Here is a 16212-nt window from a genome sequence, read left to right on the forward strand (position 1 = left end):
TGAGCATGGGACAGCATTACCAGGTGACCAAAACGAACTCGTCTGTGTAAACGAGGGTGTCCCTAGGTGTGACTGTTCCCAAGATGCGGTTTCTTCAACGTTATCTGAACCCAACGTCCAGAGCCCTGTCCTCCTGGGGCACGACCACCCCCGTGTGACTCACTGACCCCTGACTAGACTTCGGTCCCTGGAAAGTATCGACACAGACAGCTTTCAAATCCCACTCCGGGCACAGCCAAGGCCTTGGCCAAGTAGATGCATAATTTTAACGCCCAGTTTCATTGTCAGAAACTCATTCACGGTTCCCACTGGTAAACCAGCTGTACTTGGCACTTCCCCTGATTGGCTTTTCAGTCAACTCTGCAAACCCAAGTTCACAGGGACAGTTTCACAGGTCGCCGCTGATGGCTAACACCCCAGAGTCTCCGCTCTAACCTCCTGAGACCACCTCCCAGGACCACATCGTCACGGACGACACGGCCCGCCTTCCTAGCTCCGCACACTATTCGCAGCGGGCAGCAGATGCGACCGGTGCCGGGAACTTGGCGAAGTCTGAATCCCGTGCAATAACCGTGCCCCGACACAAACAGCCGCTAAAATAAATTCCGCTAAAATGTCCCGTGTCCACGGCCACAGTTTAAAACACAGAGCTTATCATGTTACCCCTTTTTCTTAACATGAAAGAAACAAAGCATAAATGTTTTTTTCCTAAATAAACCTGCTTCAAAATACAGATCGTAAATATTCCCAGCCACACCTATAGGCCTTTTTTCCTTATTCTATAAAGAATTGCACATGCCTATGGAAATGTATTAAACCTTCACTTCTTAAGAAGTGTAAAACAGTGCAGCGTTTCCTTTCCTTATGAAATAGACTTTTAAAATAAAATAAAACACGAAAATAATTTTCACGAGACCTAGGGGTTTCCTCAATGGACGGAAGCTCTCTGTAAACACAGGTGGAGTTTAACGGAAACAATGCGAATGTCCGTGCAGAGAGCATGTGCAGCCTTGCCTGACCCTCCTCGTGTTTCATGCACATCCACACCACGAAGACACCCGAGGCAGGGGCCCCACGAGCCCGGCTTCACACGTGAGTGCAGTTGGTTGACGGCGGGGTGTCCGGCTGACTCCTGGGGTCTTTGGCGTCCCCGAGGGGCGACTCGGCGCGCACGCGGCAGCGGAACACCTGCTTGTAGGCCGTGCGGAAGTTCTCGGACAGGAAGGCGTAGATGATGGGGTTCACGGAGGAGTTGCTGTAGGCCAGGCAGTGCGCCGTGACCCTGAACAGGAAGGAGGCCGGCGTCAGCGGGAAGACCCCGAACTCGGCCCACAGGTGGACGACGTGGTGCGGCAGCCAGGAGATCCCGAAGACCACGACCACCACCAGCACCGTCTGCGCCGTCTGGGGGCGGGGAGGGAGACGGTCAGTGCCCGGGGAAGAGCCCAGCCTCGGCGAACGCGCCCGGCACCTTCGCGCCTACTCCCGAGGGGTCAAAGAGAGCCTAGGTCTGTGCTCTGTGCTGACCTTCGGGTCACGCAAAGGCCGCGCTCGGCCTTCTGCGGGGCCTGCCACGCCCTCCCGCAGGAGCACTTCTCCCGTGCGTGTAAGTGCGTGCGAGGGACCGGACCCGTGCTCCCAGGCACGGAAACAGGAGGCCTGGAGATGCACTTTAACATGCTCAGCACTGGGATTATTTCCCTGGCCAGGCAGCTGGATGGAGCGCCTGGGCCCCGCCCCCAGCCCCCGGGCCCCGCCCCCAGCCCCTGGGCAGAGGAGGGATTCGCTCTGACAGCCACTCACTGCCAGAGGCACAACCAGTAAGGGCTCCCAGGCAGCAGAGGACCGTCTGGGGCCAATCCGTTTCTCCGTCACTGCAGGAGACCCTGGTTCCTGGGTCACCGACCCCAAGGCACCCAGAGGTCCTGGAACCTGCGGACAGGAGACACCCCCCGCCCTTCCAGAGACGGCAGCAGCGTCTCTCCGCTTCCCAGAACCAACGACGCCCTCTGGGTATCCGCGTGGCTTCTACTGGGAAGCTTTGACTACGGGCCGGGCAGGTTTGGGGCAGAAGTGGACCCAGCAGCATCCGGGGGAGGGCGCACCGCGCCGGGCGGCCAGGGGAGGGCGCTGTGCCCTGAGCAGGGAACGTGTCCTGTGGAGCGGCTGTCCCTGCGTGTTTGCAGGCCAGTCATAATGTACCTTGCTATGACTCGTGATCCCCCCGGCCTGCGCAGAACCACGAGCGAGACTCTTTTTCTTGGTCTGCCTGCAGCCTTGAACGTGCGGCTGGACCGCAATGTCCAGCGCATCAGGGAAGAACACGCAGTGGGCACTGACGTAAGCCGTGTCCCTCATCCAAGGCCGTTCAGAAGAGTCAACTAGAGTGCTCCCAGCTGGGCGTCCCAGGGGCCTTAACTGCCGCGTCCAGTTCACAGGCATCTCAGCCCAGCGGGGCTGAAGCTCTGTCGGCTGGGGCACAGACCGCACCCTGCACCTGCCCCTGCACCCGGCCCTGCACCCGGCCCTGCACCCGACTCTGCACCTGCCCTGCACCCGGCCCTGCACCTGACTCTGCACTGGCCCTGCACCCGGCCCTGCACCCGGCCCTGCACCCGGCCCTGCACCTGCCCTGCACCCGGCCCTGCACCCGGCTCTGCACTGGCCCTGCACCCGGCCCTGCACCCGGCCCTGCACCCGGCCCTGCACCTGCCCTGCACCCGGCCCTGCACCCGCCCTGCACCCGGCCCTGCACCTGACTCTGCACTGGCCCTGCACCTGGCTCTGCACTGGCCCTGCACCTGGCTCTGCACTGGCTCTGTACCTGCCCTGCACCCGGCCCTGCACCCGGCCCTGCACCCGGCTCTGCACCCGGCCCTGCACCTGGCTCTGCACCTGCCCTGCACCCGGCCCTGCACCCGGCCCTGCACCTGCCCTGCACCCGGCCCTGCACCTGACTCTGCACTGGCCCTGCACCTGGCCCTGCACCCGCCCTGCACCCGGCCCTGCACCCGGCCCTGCACCTGACTCTGCACTGGCCCTGCACCCGGCCCTGCACCCGGCCCTGCACTGGCTCTGCACCCGGCCCTGCACCCGGCCCTGCACCCGGCCCTGCACCTGCCCTGCACCCGGCCCTGCACCTGACTCTGCACTGGCCCTGCACCCGACTCTGCACTGGCCCTGCACCTGGCCCTGCACCCGGCCCTGCACCTGGCTCTGCACCCGGCCCTGCACTGGCTCTGCACTGGCCCTGCACCTGGCCCTGCACCCGGCCCTGCACCCGGCCCTGCACCTGGCTCTGTACCCGGCCCTGCACTGGCTCTGCACCCGGCCCTGCACCCGACTCTGCACTGGCCCTGCACCTGGCCCTGCACCCGGCCCTGCACCTGGCCCTGCACCCGGCCCTGCACCTGGCTCTGCACCTGGCCCTGCATCTGGCCGGGCCACTCCCAGGCCACCCCCAGGTCAGCCCAGTGATGTCATCTCCAGCAGAGGCACCCGAGCGCGCAGCTGGATGCAGTGCATGGCTTTCTCCGTCCAGAGGCTTCTGGGCCTCCAGGCTGAGAAAACTGGGCAGCCGGGGGAGGAGGCTGGTACCAGGAGGAAGCCCCCGCACGTGGGCAGAACAGTGCCCTCACTGGCTGCTGCTTCCCACGCTGGCAGGAAGTTAGACATCTGGTCCAAACCGTGTGCACAAACCCCCGAGCTGGGGCTCAGGCCGACCGGCGCTCAGCTCTGCCCGGGGCGTCTCTGGGCTTCACCCCTGGGGCTCCGCTCCGTCGGCGACGACCACCAGGAAACAGCTCAAGTCTCAGGGGTGTGAAGAACCACTGACCGAACCACAACAAAAGCAAACGGTCTTGCCCACTTCAAGTCACAGACAAAGGTGTTCCCTCGGCATTCCCAACCCCGATCCCCCCCCAAAAAGACGAGATAAAGCTGCCCCCCTCCACCCCGCTTTCGCTGTGGGACGTCAGGACGTCCGGAAAGAGCGCCCCTCTGTGGGGAATGGGGATAATTTCTTAAAATTTCTTACAGGACTTTTTTCATTTCCCATAGCATCACCAGCCTCGGTCAGAGACGGGCCTGCCCACTGGGCCTGGGCGGTGCTCGGGGGTCTGCGCACCGTCGGAAGGAGCGCCCCAAGCCTCCCTGCGGGCCCCCCTCCTTGGCGCTCTGCCTGCTGAGAGCGTCTGAGAAGCAGCCGTCTCCCGCTCCTGGGGGATGCTCTCTGTCGAGTCATCCGAGGCATCCGCGTTCTCCTTCAAAGAGTTTTGCTCAGATCGTGTCTAATGGAACTTGGCTGGGAAGGAAAACGTGACTGAGAGGGGAGAACGGTGAAAACCACGCTGTCGTCGCCGTGTCAATGGCAGCCGAGCGGCTGGCTGGGGGATCCGGGGAAGTGTCTGTAAAGGGTGGGCATGGGGGGCACGACCCTGCCCCTGGAGCGCGCCCACCGGCACCACAGACGGGAGAGGAAGAGCCAGGGGCCCACGGGGCGTCCGGAGAGCCTCTGCTCAGCCTCCTCCCGGCGGGGGCCGCCCTGTCTGACGTCCGTCCCACCCTGAAGGCCACCAGGACCACTCCGGGCCTCATTTCGTGTCCGACTGGCCTGTGGCGGAAAACAAACGGTCCCCGCGCGAGCACAGCACCACAGGCCTCACAGGCTCACTGCTCTCGCCGCTCCTGCTCTGCGGGGGGACCGCGTCCTTCTTCTGTGTTTGCCCCCACTCGTGAGGGCGACCGTGCAGGGGGGGACACGGCACACACAGGGGGACCTGGCAGGAGACGGGAGGGCGCTGACCCGCCGGAGCCCCCGGAGCCACAGCAAGCGCGGACGGGGCACGTGCAGCAGCCATGCTTCCTGGGCCTGGGCGCGCTGGGCCATCTGGTCTCCGGCTTCCTGCCCCGGCCCTCCCCCTCCCCCCTCCTTGCTCCTCCGGCCCAGGCCCCCCCCCCGCCCCCCCCCGCACCTCTCCGCTCGCTCCTTCTTACGCACACGCACGCCCTCCGTGCTTTATTTGTTCTATGCAAACAAGGAGGCAATTAAGTCTGTCAAAACAGACCAGACATCTGTTCCGTGGCTACGCAGGGCCGGGGACTGTGAGCACGGAACAGGCACTCTGCCTCCCGCCTCCCGCCGTGGAGAACCTCTCCGGGGGCGAGACTGGCATCCACGCACTCGGGTGCCGCTCATGTGCAACATGCACACACAGACATGCGTGCACACTGCACACACACAAACACACCGCTACACGCACACGGAACTGAGCGTCGTGGTGGCTGCCCCCTCGCTGATCTCCAGGCCTTTTCGCTGTGGAATGACACGGGGCTTCGCTCCTCGTCCCCTGCGAGTCCTGCCCTCCTTCTCCCGCCACGGCGGGCGTCCTTCCCAGGGACTGTCTCGCGCTCTCTCTGCACCTTCTCAAACGCAGGGACCAAAACCGCCACCTTCGAGTGCAAGGAAGACCCAGCTCCTGCCGAAGAAGCTGTGCGTGCTGTGGGTGCATCCGGTGCGTGCTCCGGTGCGTCAGCCGGGAGCCGAGCCGTCCTGCTTGCGCGGCGTCACCCGTGTGCCAGTGCAGCCGGCTTGTCCGTTCCCGCCCTCGGCGGGGAGCTCTGTGAAGTGCCGTCCAGGGGCGGAGTGCAACAATCCCCTGTGGACTTTAATGCGTCTTTGTCTTGCAGATGAGGAGCGGGGCTCAGAGGGACACGACGAGATGCGTCGGGGGGGGGAATGGAGCCGCTCCAGTGTCACACGCCTCAGGGGGCCCAGGCAGGGGGGCCCAGGCAGGGGCACCGGCTCCCGCGCCTGCTCGCCCTCGGACTGGCCTCTGCGCTGCAGCGAAGGTCTGAGTGGCCGACGGCGGCCCAGACGCCAGGACAGACATGGCAGCCCCGGCGTTCCTGCTGCACCTCCCCCTTCTGGCTGGCGCCCGGACTCCGCCTGGGTGTTTTCACACGTGAGCGGGACCCTGTGCTCCCTGACCGACGGGAACCCGCGTGGCTTTGCTACGTCACTGCCCAGAGACCAGGGAAGTCGTGAAGAGCTGGCCGGGGTTCGCTCAGGCAGAACTTTTAAAAATAAATAGGACTAAAGTAGAGTTTCTGCCAATTCTGTGGCATTCATCATCATAAATATTTAAGAGGAAAAAGAAGGTATCTTGAGATGTGATGTCTAACATTTTGGGGTAAAAACGCGTGGTTACCATCCCCTCTCCCCAGATCCCACTGTCTCATCATCTCATTCTATTCCTAAAATCAGAAGTTACGTGGATGGATGGCGTCTGAGTACGAGCTGAATTAACCCGGATTGACAAAGTAGTTTTTCCCCCAGAACGCTGAGTGTCACGTAAGCAGGAGGGCGTGAGATGCTAGCATTCCTTGGAAGTCCTCTGGACTCGCGTGGTGAGAAGGACACAGAAAGGGGGAGACGCCCCTCTCAGACCCTCGGGGTCCCCGTCGGCGCAAGCCCGGGGGGAGCAGAGACAAACAGGGCCTCTGCTCTTGGCCTCGAGGGGCGGATTCTAGCAACGTTCTCTCCAAAGACAGCTGAGCCAGGGCCCTCGGGAACCGCGCCAGGGGTGGGAAATGCACAGTAGAAGGACTCCAGTTTGTGCAAACTACGCACATGGCAACTCGACTCCACGGTCCCAATCGGCCCAGAGCGTAGCCCTCACGGGCTCAGAACCCAGAAAACGCACGTGTCCCTGGCCCCCCGGCCCTCTGTGGACACCTGGAGCGGCCCCACGGTTCCCCACGGCTCCGCAGGGGCTGACTCTCCGTCCCCCGCCCCCGCGTCAGACCTCCCGCCCTCCCCACGTGAAGGGTGGGGGTGGGGGTCACGAAGCATGCAAACGGAGCCCCAGACAGCGACACGGGGAACATGCATGGTGAATATTACCTTTTTCTTCGACACTTCGGACTTCTTGGACATGTTCTTCAACTTTTTGTGCAAGTGATTAAGGACCTGAAAAACACAGACGGTCACGGTCGGCTTCCAGCTTCCTCCCCAGTCCCTGGTCTCCGCCGCACCAGCCATCCGTGGCGTGCTGAGCCAGCAACGCCCTTGTTTACCAAATCATTCGAGCTGAAGTTCAAGTGTGGTGACAACGTGACGACGCCCGAGAAGTGCGGCCCGCGTCCGAGGCCAGGTGTGGCCCCTGGTCACGGGGCTGGGTGCAGAGCGCTCCTGCACGAGGGGCTCTGGGGTTTGTCCCAAAAGAGCCACCCGGCCCCCCGGCCCCGCAGGTCCACCTTCCACCTGATCCCCCGGGTTGCTCCATGGAAACCATCAGCACGTCCCGATACCGGTTGGACTCGGTGTTAAATCCCAGATGCGCACAAGAGCTGGGGGCCGCCCTGCAGCGCCCCGTCCCACAGGGGAGGAGGGGCGGGTGCCAGGGGCCTGCGGGCAAACCGAGCTGACGTGGCCGGGGAGGGCTCACGGGGCCGGCGTCTGGGTTCAGACGTCCCTCCCACTCTCCCTCCGCCGGGCGGATGTCCCCCCATCGGGCCTCCTTCCCTCCTCCATTCAAACCGTGCCCCCTGCGCTGAGCTCAGAGGCAGCCCCCCTCGGGGAGCCCAGCCCCACGAGCCGCAGACCGTGAGCGAGGTTCGACAGCTAAAGCTCTGTGGGGGCGTCTCCGGGGAAGACCGGGGCTCCCTTCTTACAGAAGCTGCCCTCGCCTCCTCTCGCCAGTGTGAGGGTCGTTTGCGCACAGGGGCTTCCGTCGGCCCGAGACCGCTGCGCGGACACCAGGCAGGCACGGGACCCACGCCCATCGCCCACCTGCGCGGAAATCTGGGGGGGGGGGGGAACTCGCCTCGGAGGGACGGAGGGCTTCCCACTGTCCCCTGGCTGCCGAGGGAGCCGCAGCCAGAGCTGGACCACGCTCCAGCCGCATCTCTGCTCCCCTCTGGCACCACGGCACGGAAATAATTTAATCGGATTAGACTTCTTGCCAAAGCCTGCCCGTGCGCTGGAGGCCGGCCTCTGGGCAACCCGTCACACGTATCGGAAACCGCAGGGTTCACGGGCCGACCGCAGGGGCCTGGCGCTGGCTCAGTGGCCGTCACTGGGGGTGAGTCTCCGACACCCTCCTGCAGAGGCTGAGCCTCGCCCGGGGCTCAAGACCCCCACTTGCTCCAGTGGCAGCTGGGGTCTCCCTGAGCATACGGGCAACGGGTCAGGTGACTGCTCTGCCACTGGAAACGGTGGCCCCAAACACTGGGTGGAAGGCAAAGGTCAATGGGGAGGAGCTTCTGCAGAAGCAAAGGAGGAGTCTCCCAACGAGGGGGGCGGGGGGTGGTGAGAGGGGGAAGCAGGACCCTCCTGGGGAGGATGGGCCCAGCCCAGTGAGGTTCCTTGGTAGCAGCCTTCCCGGCAGGGGGACACTGGCCACTGAGGACAAGGGACAGGAGGACAGAGTAAAGGAGAGACAGCCAAATGAAATCGGAGAGGGGCGCCTGGAGAGGACGCTGGGACGGAAAAGTCCGGCGTTCTCTGCTTTATTAATGCTGCTCGGGGGTCTGTTCACACCTTCCACAAACCGCGGGACCATGCCAGCCACTTCGAGCCCCCCGAGGGGCGTGTTGAGGGGCACCGGAGAAAACACCCCGTCTGTTCATCCCAGCTGCTCCCCTCTCCGGCCCGTGCCTGCTGCAGGCACACGTCAGTGTGTGCCAACGTGTCCCAACCCAGGGCAGGTCCGCAGGTCCCACACGGGAAGAGGGAGCCCGCAGGTGTCAGCGTGGGTCACAGACACATTTCCTCGGAAGGCAATGGCGGTGTCCTGGCGGCCTCTCTCTGCTGCCGTACTTGCTGAGGAGGGCGTGCGGGGAGCACACGCTCAACCCCGAGCCGGGGGTGTGCAGGAACTTGGGGGGTGGGTGGGCACCCTGAACTTAACTAAGTCCAGGTGGCAAAATCCTTCACTGGGGGGCTGGCACCGGATGGCTGAACTGAGGAAAAGCAACTTGAAATTACAAATTACTCCATCTACTCAAGCCACGAAATGAATCTGCTTAATCACACTGACCTCGAAGACATGTCCAGTTATGCCTAAAAGAGAACTATTCCCACATTTAAAAAACCCCCGTGATCACGGACTTGCTGAACTTTAAACAACCGTGTTTGAACTTCGCTGTGTGACAGAAATGTGGTCCGGTTTGCCCACGCACCCAGGCGACCTACAAACCTCTGGGGAATGAGCAGGTTACGCCTCAGTTCCAATCTGTGGGATCACGAACTAAGAGGCACGTATCTGGGGTCCCTCCAGTCCTAAGCTTCATGGCCCCAAGGCCAGGCCCTCGCCAGCTGTCCCTCCCTCGGAGGGCCGGGAGCCCTGCGTGGAAACGGCTCCTGAGCCACCCGCCAGCTCTCCGGTCTGAGCCCCTCGCTGTGTTCCTCCAAAGCCCCTGTCCCCACCAGCAAAGCAGCGACGGCAGCACCAGCTCCGGGCGGCCGGGCAGGGGAAACCACCCAGGGCACGCGCCGGACCTCTGTGCGGGGCATCGGCGGAGGACGGGGTGACCGAGCCGGCCTCTCACCCAGGAGCTGAGCTGGCGTTCTCTTCTGCACGCCCCACCCTCTCGTGCAGCCCACCCTCCCAGGTGCTGTCCAACAGCGCCCCGCCACTCCAGACAGTCTGCACCGATGATGCGGGGGAGGGGAAGCAAACCCCGGGGCTTGTGTTGGACGGGGCGGCAGGAACAGCACGTTCTGAACCAGGTGGGAGAACCTCCTGTCGGACCTCGGACCTCGTCTGGGTGCCGTGCCCGTAGCCCGGGCAGTGTCAGAACACGGAGGCGGCACCCAAAGGGATGAACACGGAGTGGGGTGTGTTTCCAACGGCGACGGGGCAGCCCCTGGACAGCAGGGTGGGGACACGGTCCCAGAGGATGGGGCGTGGGCTCCTTTTCTCTCGGATGTGATCGAGTTGTGTCCCCCGATGCAAGGTGTGAGGCCTTCAGCACAGAACGGGGTGCAAGACGGGGTGCTGTGCTGTGCACGAAGGGGGAGGTGAGTGTGCAGAGCCATGTGAAGGGGAAGTGAGAACAGGGTCCCAGTGAGTGTGACGGGTCCTGGGGCCAGGCCCAGGTGCGGAGTCGCACCTGCCACCGGAACCACGCACATGGCTCACACACCTTCCTAAAAAGCATCCAGAGCCACCCCCGGGGCTCTGCGGAGGCTCCTGTCAAACCCCAGGGGAGGAGCACCGCCTCACCGCTTGGTCTGCACACCTGAACTCCTGCGTGCGGTACGGTGGGCAGCTCCGTCCCCAGGGGCAGTGGCTTCGTGCAGCCACAGAGCGCGGTCCCCCCAAAGCCTCCCACACCCCGCGGGGAAGGAGCCTCACCAGAATCACCACCGCACGTCCCAGAGCTAAGTGCCGGCAGAGCGGAGGAGACCCGCCACCGCGGCGAGGGAACGCCCCTCCTCCCGCCGGCCCACACAGACCGCGCACCCCACCCCCACCCCCGCAGTCAGGCGCTGCAGGCCCGCCCGGGTCTGAGTTGCTGAAACCGCGAAGATTCCCCTCCACGGAGAAGAGAAGCGGGCCGAGCGCCTGGGGAGGACCTGGGGGGCAGGCCGCCACCCGAAGGGGACGCGCGCCTCTGGGAAGCGCACTGCAAACTTTCCCAGCGTCCCCCAAACTCCAGGTAACTTCCTCCGCAAAGCCCAGCCACAGACCCTCGGTGGGGCGCGGGGGGGGGGGGGGGGGGGGGAGGGAACGCCCTGCAGGGCACACAGGGACCAGGGTGAAAGCGGTGGTGGGGGCTCAAAGAACCGCCCGCCGCCCCGCCCCCAGCCGCCGCCCGCGCCCACCGGCGCCCACCTTGGCGTAGCAGAAGCAGATGAGCAGCAGCGGCAGCAAGTAGCCGAAGACGAAGGTGCACACCACGTAGGCCTTCTTGTGGCGCTGGTCGGGCCACTGCTCCCAGCAGAAGGTCTGGTTGCCGGGGCCCCGGTGGAAGAGGCGTTGGTGGTAGGCCACGGGCGAGGCCATGGCCACCGACAGAGCCCAGATGCAGCCCACGCCCAGCAGCGCGTTGCGGGACACCCGCAGGGAGGCGGAGCGCCGGGAGTGCACGATGGCCACGTAGCGGTCCACCGACATCGCAGCCAGCGTGAAGATGCTGACCAGCATGGAGACGGTGAAGAAGTAGTGGATGAACTTGCAGATGAAGGCACCCAGCACCCAGGTGGGCAGCGCGTACACCGTGGCCTGGAAGGGGATGCAGAAGAGCAGGTAGGCCAGGTCGGCGATGCTCAGGTTGAGAATGAACAGGTTGGTGGTGCTGCGCGGCTTGCCGGGCTTGCTGCGCGCCAGCACGGTGATGACCAGGCTGTTGCCCAGCACGCCCAGCGCGAAGATCAGGCTGAAGGCCACCAGCGTGATGAAGTTCTCCACGCCGATGCCCAGGAACGGCGGAGGGTCCGGGGCCGGGGGCTCGGGCCAGCTCGCGTTCCCTTCGCTGAGGTTCCCTGCCGCCAGCTCCATGGCCCTCGGGGGAGCCCGGGGCGCGCCGGTGAGGGCTGCCTGCGGGAGCCGAGGCGCTCCGGGGTCCCAGTCCCGAGCACAGAGCGCGAGGTTCCGAGCCCGAGCCTCCCTGGTGGCTATGCGCCGGGGCGGGCGGCTGTGTCCAGTGGCACCGTCTCTGTGCGAGTCTGCCTGAGAGCTGGACCTTCCCAGGCGGAGGCGACGGTCCTGAGAGGGCAGGGGAGCCTGCCTGCGCGCCACTTCCCTCTGCGCGGCCGCGGAGCCGGGGAGGAGGAACCCGCGCGGTGCCGCCTTGGAGACAGAGCCCCTCACTGCGCCTTACCGGCTCCCGATTCCTGCGGCCGAGTCCCTCGCTGCGGCAGCGGCTTCGCGCTCCACCTGTTGCTGGAGCCGCTCCCTTCCTGCGCGCACCCGGGGCTCTGCAGGGCGCGCACAGGGCTCGTCGTGGTTCGTGGAGAGCGCTCCCCGAGCCTCCCAGCCGTCCCGGCTCCCAGCTGTCGCCGGGGTTCGGACTGGTCAACAGGGCGAGCGCGCTTTCTGGGCTTTCCCGGCGGTTGGCAGGGGGTTGCCCGGGCCTCTTCCTTGCCCCTGAGACCTAGAGAGGACACAGCCCGGCTGAAACCCGCGCCTCCCGGGTGCCGCCCCTGTCCCCGGAAGTCGCCTCGCGCGGACACGGGGCCAATCCCAGTGGATGGGTCGCCGCCCATCGCCCCCTCGCGGTAATCAGCCACGCGCTCTGCGAGGTGTGGACCCGCCGGAGTCCAGCGAAGGCGGTGGCTCCCGCTGCGGCACCCGACCGGCGGCGAGGGCAGCCCCGCCGCTCGGCGCGGGGGCGGGAGGCCCTGGGTGCGCCGGCCTCCGCACCCGTCAGCGCCCTGCGTCCTTCTTCGAGCCCGGGCCGCCACTGAGAGCGCTCCCTGCCCCGTGATGAGCCCCAGGAAGTCGGCGATTGGCACCAGATCCCGAGTTTCGTGAAATCCCTAATCCCCCACCCCTCCCCCGCGGAGGGAAGAGACAGGACAGAAAAATGGAGAGCGCGTCCGGGTTCTCGGTAGGAACAGGCAGAGGTAAGATGGAAGGGGAGAGTGTCGTGCGCACGTCACGCAGCCCGAGGTCGGGTCTGCCTTCCATGGCTCATCTGCGAGGCAGACGGAAGCTCTGACTCGAGATGCGGGTGCAGTGGAGGGGCGCGTGGAATGGGACGGCTGCAAGGCCAGCAAGGCGCGGGGCTGCTGGAGGGGAGCGCGGCCCGCCAGCGCCGTCCCTGCTTGGAACCTCCGGTTCCCAAACTTGAGACCCAGCCGGGCTCGTTCATTGTCGGTGTTTGCACGACTGCCTTGCACTCACTCTCAAAGACACGAGCACGCTTCCTGCGTCCTCCCAGGGACGAGTGTCGCGGTGCTCGTGACACAGCGCCGGGGAGGCCGGGCCGTGCGCAGACGCGGGCCTCATTTCTCGTTCGCTTTGTCCCACTGGCTCTACTCGGCCTCACCTCCAGGAGGGTGCAGATGCAGTTCGCTGAACACCTGCTATGCACCAGGTAGTTTACCTGCGTTCACGGTTCACTGTGCGGACCCTGGGAGAGAAGGTGCCTACGCAGGAGGGCCCGCAGCCGTTCCCGCCCGGGGCCTCTCACCAAACCGCACTCAGGGAGCAGCCTGCACCCCTGCGGGCCTGCCCTGGGCCGGCTGAGCAGCCCGTGTGCAGGGCATCCTGCTTCAGCCAATAGGACAGCGGCTTTCCCTGTCCCATGAAGGCTGGGCGGCTTATCAGCATTTTCAACGACCAATCGGAGTGGTTCCATTCTCACCAATCAGGACAGTGACCTTTGGACCAATCAAGTTGCAAGGATTTGGAGCCCTAATTTGCATAAGGCTGGGCCAATCAGGGACCGGGGTGGGGCTTCTCTCCATATAAGTCAGTTCTCCTCTGGCTGGAACGGGGTGTTTTTGCTTTCCGGTTGGAGTTGAACCTCCGATGCACCGGAGCAAAGTGGGGCCGAGTTGCCTGGCGGGAGAGGGGCTGGGCCCCGACACCGCGCAGCTGTGCCGTGTCACCATCGAGCTGGTTGCTCTGAGTCGCGTTTCCCTCTCCGCCACGTCGCTGGTTGGGGATTCCCTTGGCACCGAGTTCCCACTGACAACCAGCAGTTGGCGATTTGATGTTCGCGGTTCTCCTGCCAGGAACTCGCAGTACAGCAGGATAAGGGAGTTCCTCGCAGGGAATTGTTTCAGCCCCACGCGGTTCCCAAGGGACCAAACAGAGTTTCGGTAACTTGCAACCCGAGGATCTGCTGGAACCACGCTGGCATCTTCCCGCAAGGACGCCGCGGAGGCTCGCTGAGCTGTCTGGCCCGCCGGAGTGGCTGCGCCTCCCGAGGGGCCGACCCGCCCACGTTTTCTCGGCACCGTGTGGGACAGCTCTGTTGCTCTGAGAGTTGTTTGTAGTAAGATTTGGAAGAGAATGGCTCTTTGATTGTTACGAACTCCTTTCCACACGGGACCTGTCGGATGGAATTTTGTCCCATACCCGTGTAGCCGCCCCCCAGCTCAGAGCACTGAGAAAGGATAGTAGGATGGTGGCTACTGGTGCACACCTCCGCCATCCCAGCCTCCACCTGCAGGCAGCCTGTGTGGTCTGTCAGTAATGCCTGCCTGTCCCTGGCGTGTGCGTGGCTGCTTAAGTAGTAAACTGTTTTTTTCATTGTTAAATGTTACATGGTGGGTCTCGTGATACTTCTTCCCCCTCGAACGTAACATGCCTGGTACGATGGCAGATATGCCCACATTCTTTGCTCCTGATGGGCCTGCTAGATAATTCGAGGTCTCCCTGTGCCCTGTGATTTAGAGTTATCTCTTGGAGACAGCGCGTAACTGAATTACTTTAGAATCCAATTTGGCAGCCTCTGATGATTCCAACGGGAGAGTTTAGTGCATTTACATTTATTGTTATTGTTGATCCATGCGAGTTTATTTTTAACATTTCAGGCCGTACTTCCCGTTTTCTATGCCCGTGCTTCTTTCGACCCCTCTCATTTCACACCGTTGGGATTCCTCTTTAAGGGGGTTTCTCGTGTGTGTGTCCCCTCCCGTGGGGGGAGGAGGGAGCTTGTTACAGCGGCTGGCCCTGACCGAGGCCCACTGGCGGGCTCCTGCCGCAGGAGTGCAGGGCAGCTGCTCTCCGGGACGGTGAAGCCCTTGGAGAGCCTCGCTCGGGGTTGCACAAAGTTTCGGCTCCATTCCGAATCGTAACGCATCGTCACGCGTGTGCCGCAGGTGCCTCTCCTGGACTTGAGACTCCCAGGCCCTCCTGGGTCGACATGCGGCTCCGGTCCAGACTGCAGCGCTCGCTTCCGGGCCGGCTCCTCCTCCGGCTCCACGTCTGGGGCGCTCGGGACTCCCGCCCGGTGCTGAGGGGCCTCTGTGCCCGCCTGTGCGTGTCCTCCGTGCCGTCCGCTCGGACCACGGGCCTCCTCCTCAGGATGCACATCTGTCCACGTCACGGTCTCTGTGGGGAGGTGGGGCAGCCGGCACACCTGCTCTCCTCTCTGCCCCCGGACCCAGGAGCGGCTGTGCAGGTGCAGCAGAGCAAGCCACTGTGGTCACTACACCTGTCACTACACAGGGACAGTAGCCACTACACCTGCCGCACCCTTGTCCTGGATTCTTTTTTGTTTCTCCTTTTTTAAAATTACTGTTAACTCTACTACAGTTGTCACAATTTCTCCCCTTTGTCCTCCTCTGCCCAGCCCACCCCCCACTCCCACAGTCAATCCCCACACTGTCGCCCCCGCCTGGGGGTCGTTCATACATGTCCTTTGACCAGTCCCTTCCCCCTCTTCCCTCCATTATCCCCCTCCCCCCACCTGGTCCCTGTCAGTCTGCTCCATGTTTCCGTGTCTCTGGTTCTATTCTGCTCATTAATTTCGTTCATTAGGTTCCCCTTACAGGTGAGATCCTATGGTGTCTGTGTTTCAGCGCCTGGTTATTTCACTCACGTGACACTGTCCAGATCCGTCCATGCTGTCATGAAGGGCAGGAATTCCTTCTCTTTTTTTCTGCTGCGTAGTATTCCATTATGTAAGTGCACCACAGTTTTTTTATTCACTCATCTCCTGATGGGCCCTCAGCCTGCTTCCAGCACTTGGCTACTGTACACAGTGCTGCTATGAGCATTGGGGTGCGTAGGTTCTTTTGGACTGGTTCCTCCTGGATTTGGAGAGGACACCAGTCCTCTCTGCCTCTGACCCCTGGCCACCGTGGCCACCGCAGCCACGTCCTCCACCCGCCGCCTCCCCCTCCTCCCCTCACCCGCCCAAAACGTCTGAGTGGAGAAGAGGTGGGATGTCGCGGGTGCTCTCCGTTCTCAGGTTGGCGGGGCAAGTCCAGGCCTCACCTGGGGACATCCTTTCGCATGGCCTCTGTCACTCGGCGACCCCCACAGCATATTTGGGAACTCGGGGTGAGAGTCTGACCCCCCTCCCGACGCCGAGGTCCATCATGGCCAGTGTTCCCCGAGGGTAAATAACCCCACATCTCCTGGTCAGGTTTTAACTACATACAGGATGCAGAACAAAAAAGAAACATTTAGAAGAAAATGCATACAAAAGAAAACACTCGAAATAGTGTCTCACTCCGTCTACTCACCCACCTCAGACTGAAACCGCAGCTACACCTGTTGTCTCTGCGTCCGGAAAGGACACGGA

General features: G+C 63.5%; 1 protein-coding gene across 1 annotated transcript; it reads right to left on the minus strand.

The window, feature by feature from the left end:
- Window positions 1–778: 778 nt before the first annotated feature.
- Window positions 779–11978, minus strand: GALR1 (galanin receptor 1). The gene is made up of 3 exons (XM_028525077.2): window positions 10842–11978; window positions 6905–6970; window positions 779–1404 (listed from the first exon to the last, which is right to left on the minus strand). Exons 1-3 carry the CDS (start codon window positions 11505–11507, stop codon window positions 1087–1089), a joined length of 1050 nt encoding a protein of 349 aa, XP_028380878.1. The 5' UTR covers window positions 11508–11978; the 3' UTR covers window positions 779–1086.
- Between the last annotated feature and the right edge of the window lie 4234 nt (window positions 11979–16212).

Source organism: Phyllostomus discolor, chromosome 9, assembly GCF_004126475.2.
Source record: "Phyllostomus discolor isolate MPI-MPIP mPhyDis1 chromosome 9, mPhyDis1.pri.v3, whole genome shotgun sequence".
Taxonomy (NCBI): Eukaryota; Metazoa; Chordata; class Mammalia; order Chiroptera; family Phyllostomidae; genus Phyllostomus; species Phyllostomus discolor.

Coding starts and splice junctions, on each gene's coding strand:
- GALR1 (XM_028525077.2), bottom strand. CDS start 11,507: ATGGAGCTGGCGGCAGGGAACCTCAGCGAAGGGAACGCGAGCTGGCCC. Junction 6,971..10,841: donor TCTGCTTCTGCTACGCCAAG/GTGGGCGCCGGT, acceptor TGTGTTTTTCAG/GTCCTTAATCACTTGCACAA. Junction 1,405..6,904: donor CCGAAGTGTCGAAGAAAAAG/GTAATATTCACC, acceptor CCCCGCCCCCAG/ACGGCGCAGACGGTGCTGGT.